The sequence below is a fragment of the Apteryx rowi genome, unplaced genomic scaffold (genome assembly GCF_003343035.1).
Source record: "Apteryx rowi isolate R43461 unplaced genomic scaffold, aptRow1 scaffold_582, whole genome shotgun sequence".
Lineage (NCBI taxonomy): Eukaryota > Metazoa > Chordata > Aves > Apterygiformes > Apterygidae > Apteryx > Apteryx rowi.
The window spans coordinates 136,030-137,025 of NW_020450852.1; the positions used below are offsets into that span (position 1 = coordinate 136,030).

Sequence of the window (996 nt, forward strand, 5' to 3'; positions counted from 1 at the left end):
GCCCGGCCAGCGGCTACGCGCCGGCCCGAGAGCTGCGCGAAAAGCGGTCGGAAACGGGGTCTCTTACCTAGCTGGACACAGGCGGATACAAGTTTGCGACAGTTGGACTCCATTACCCGTTATCTGAAAAACATTAATTGCATCGGATTAAAAAAAATCATAATACAAGATTACGAGAGGGCAAATAAAAAAAGAAAGGCAACTTCTCGGGAGCCCCGTCGCAGCGATCATTTCCGTGAGCCACGTCTTTTCCTAACGACTTTCGCTCGATGCCACTTCTCCCCGAGTCAAAACCGAGCCCCGCCTGCCCCGGCGGACAGACTGACCGCCCCGGCGGACAGACTGACCGCACCCGCGGAAAGGCGCAAAACCGCGGTGTCGATTTTCCGAGGTCGTCAAAAGGCTCAGCCTCCGCCGGGAGCCCGGTCGGCGTCCGCGGACGCGGAGCGGGGTTGCAAAACGCCCCGGGCCCGTCCCGGGGACCCCCGTCCTCGGCTCTGCAGCGCGCCCCGGGGCCGCGGGAGATGCGCGGCCGCACGCGGAGGCCCCTCGCCCGGGCTGCGCTCCCGCGCTCCACGGCCGCCTCCCCGGGCTGGGAGGCTCCGCTCTAAAATCACAGGATTAGTGCCTGATTGAGATGTCTGTTGGTGAGATATTACAAAATTCATTATCACAGCTCCCTACTAACTCGATATGAAGTAACACAGATGGGATTTTATTAGTCCAGGCTTCAAATGTTTACTTATGATAATTTCGGGGAAAATTTGCATGTCACCACCATTTCGGTAATCTTTCTTCTTCGCCTCTTTTTGAATGTCTGGGCTGGGTGCATTATTAGCTGGTGCTTAGCAATGCCGCAGCCTGGCGCTTACAAACATTTGGGTTGAAATAATCCCGGCAGCGGCGCCCCTGCGTGCCTTGCCGCTCCGCGGTCGCCCCGGCGCGGCCTTGCTCCCGGCAGCGAGGGTTTTACCCCCCAAAAGGGGGGGAAACGAG

At 58.6% G+C, this 996-nt stretch overlaps 1 protein-coding gene across 1 annotated transcript in view; it reads right to left on the reverse strand.

The window, feature by feature from the left end:
- The window catches only part of PITX2 (paired like homeodomain 2), a 12,045-nt gene extending 11,928 nt beyond the window's left edge, over nt 1-117 (reverse strand). Inside the window, exon 1 of the mRNA XM_026082588.1 lies at nt 68-117. Coding sequence (XP_025938373.1) covers nt 68-113 — 46 coding nt within the window. The 5' untranslated portion in view covers nt 114-117. The remainder of the gene's footprint in view (nt 1-67) is intronic.
- Between the last annotated feature and the right edge of the window lie 879 nt (nt 118-996).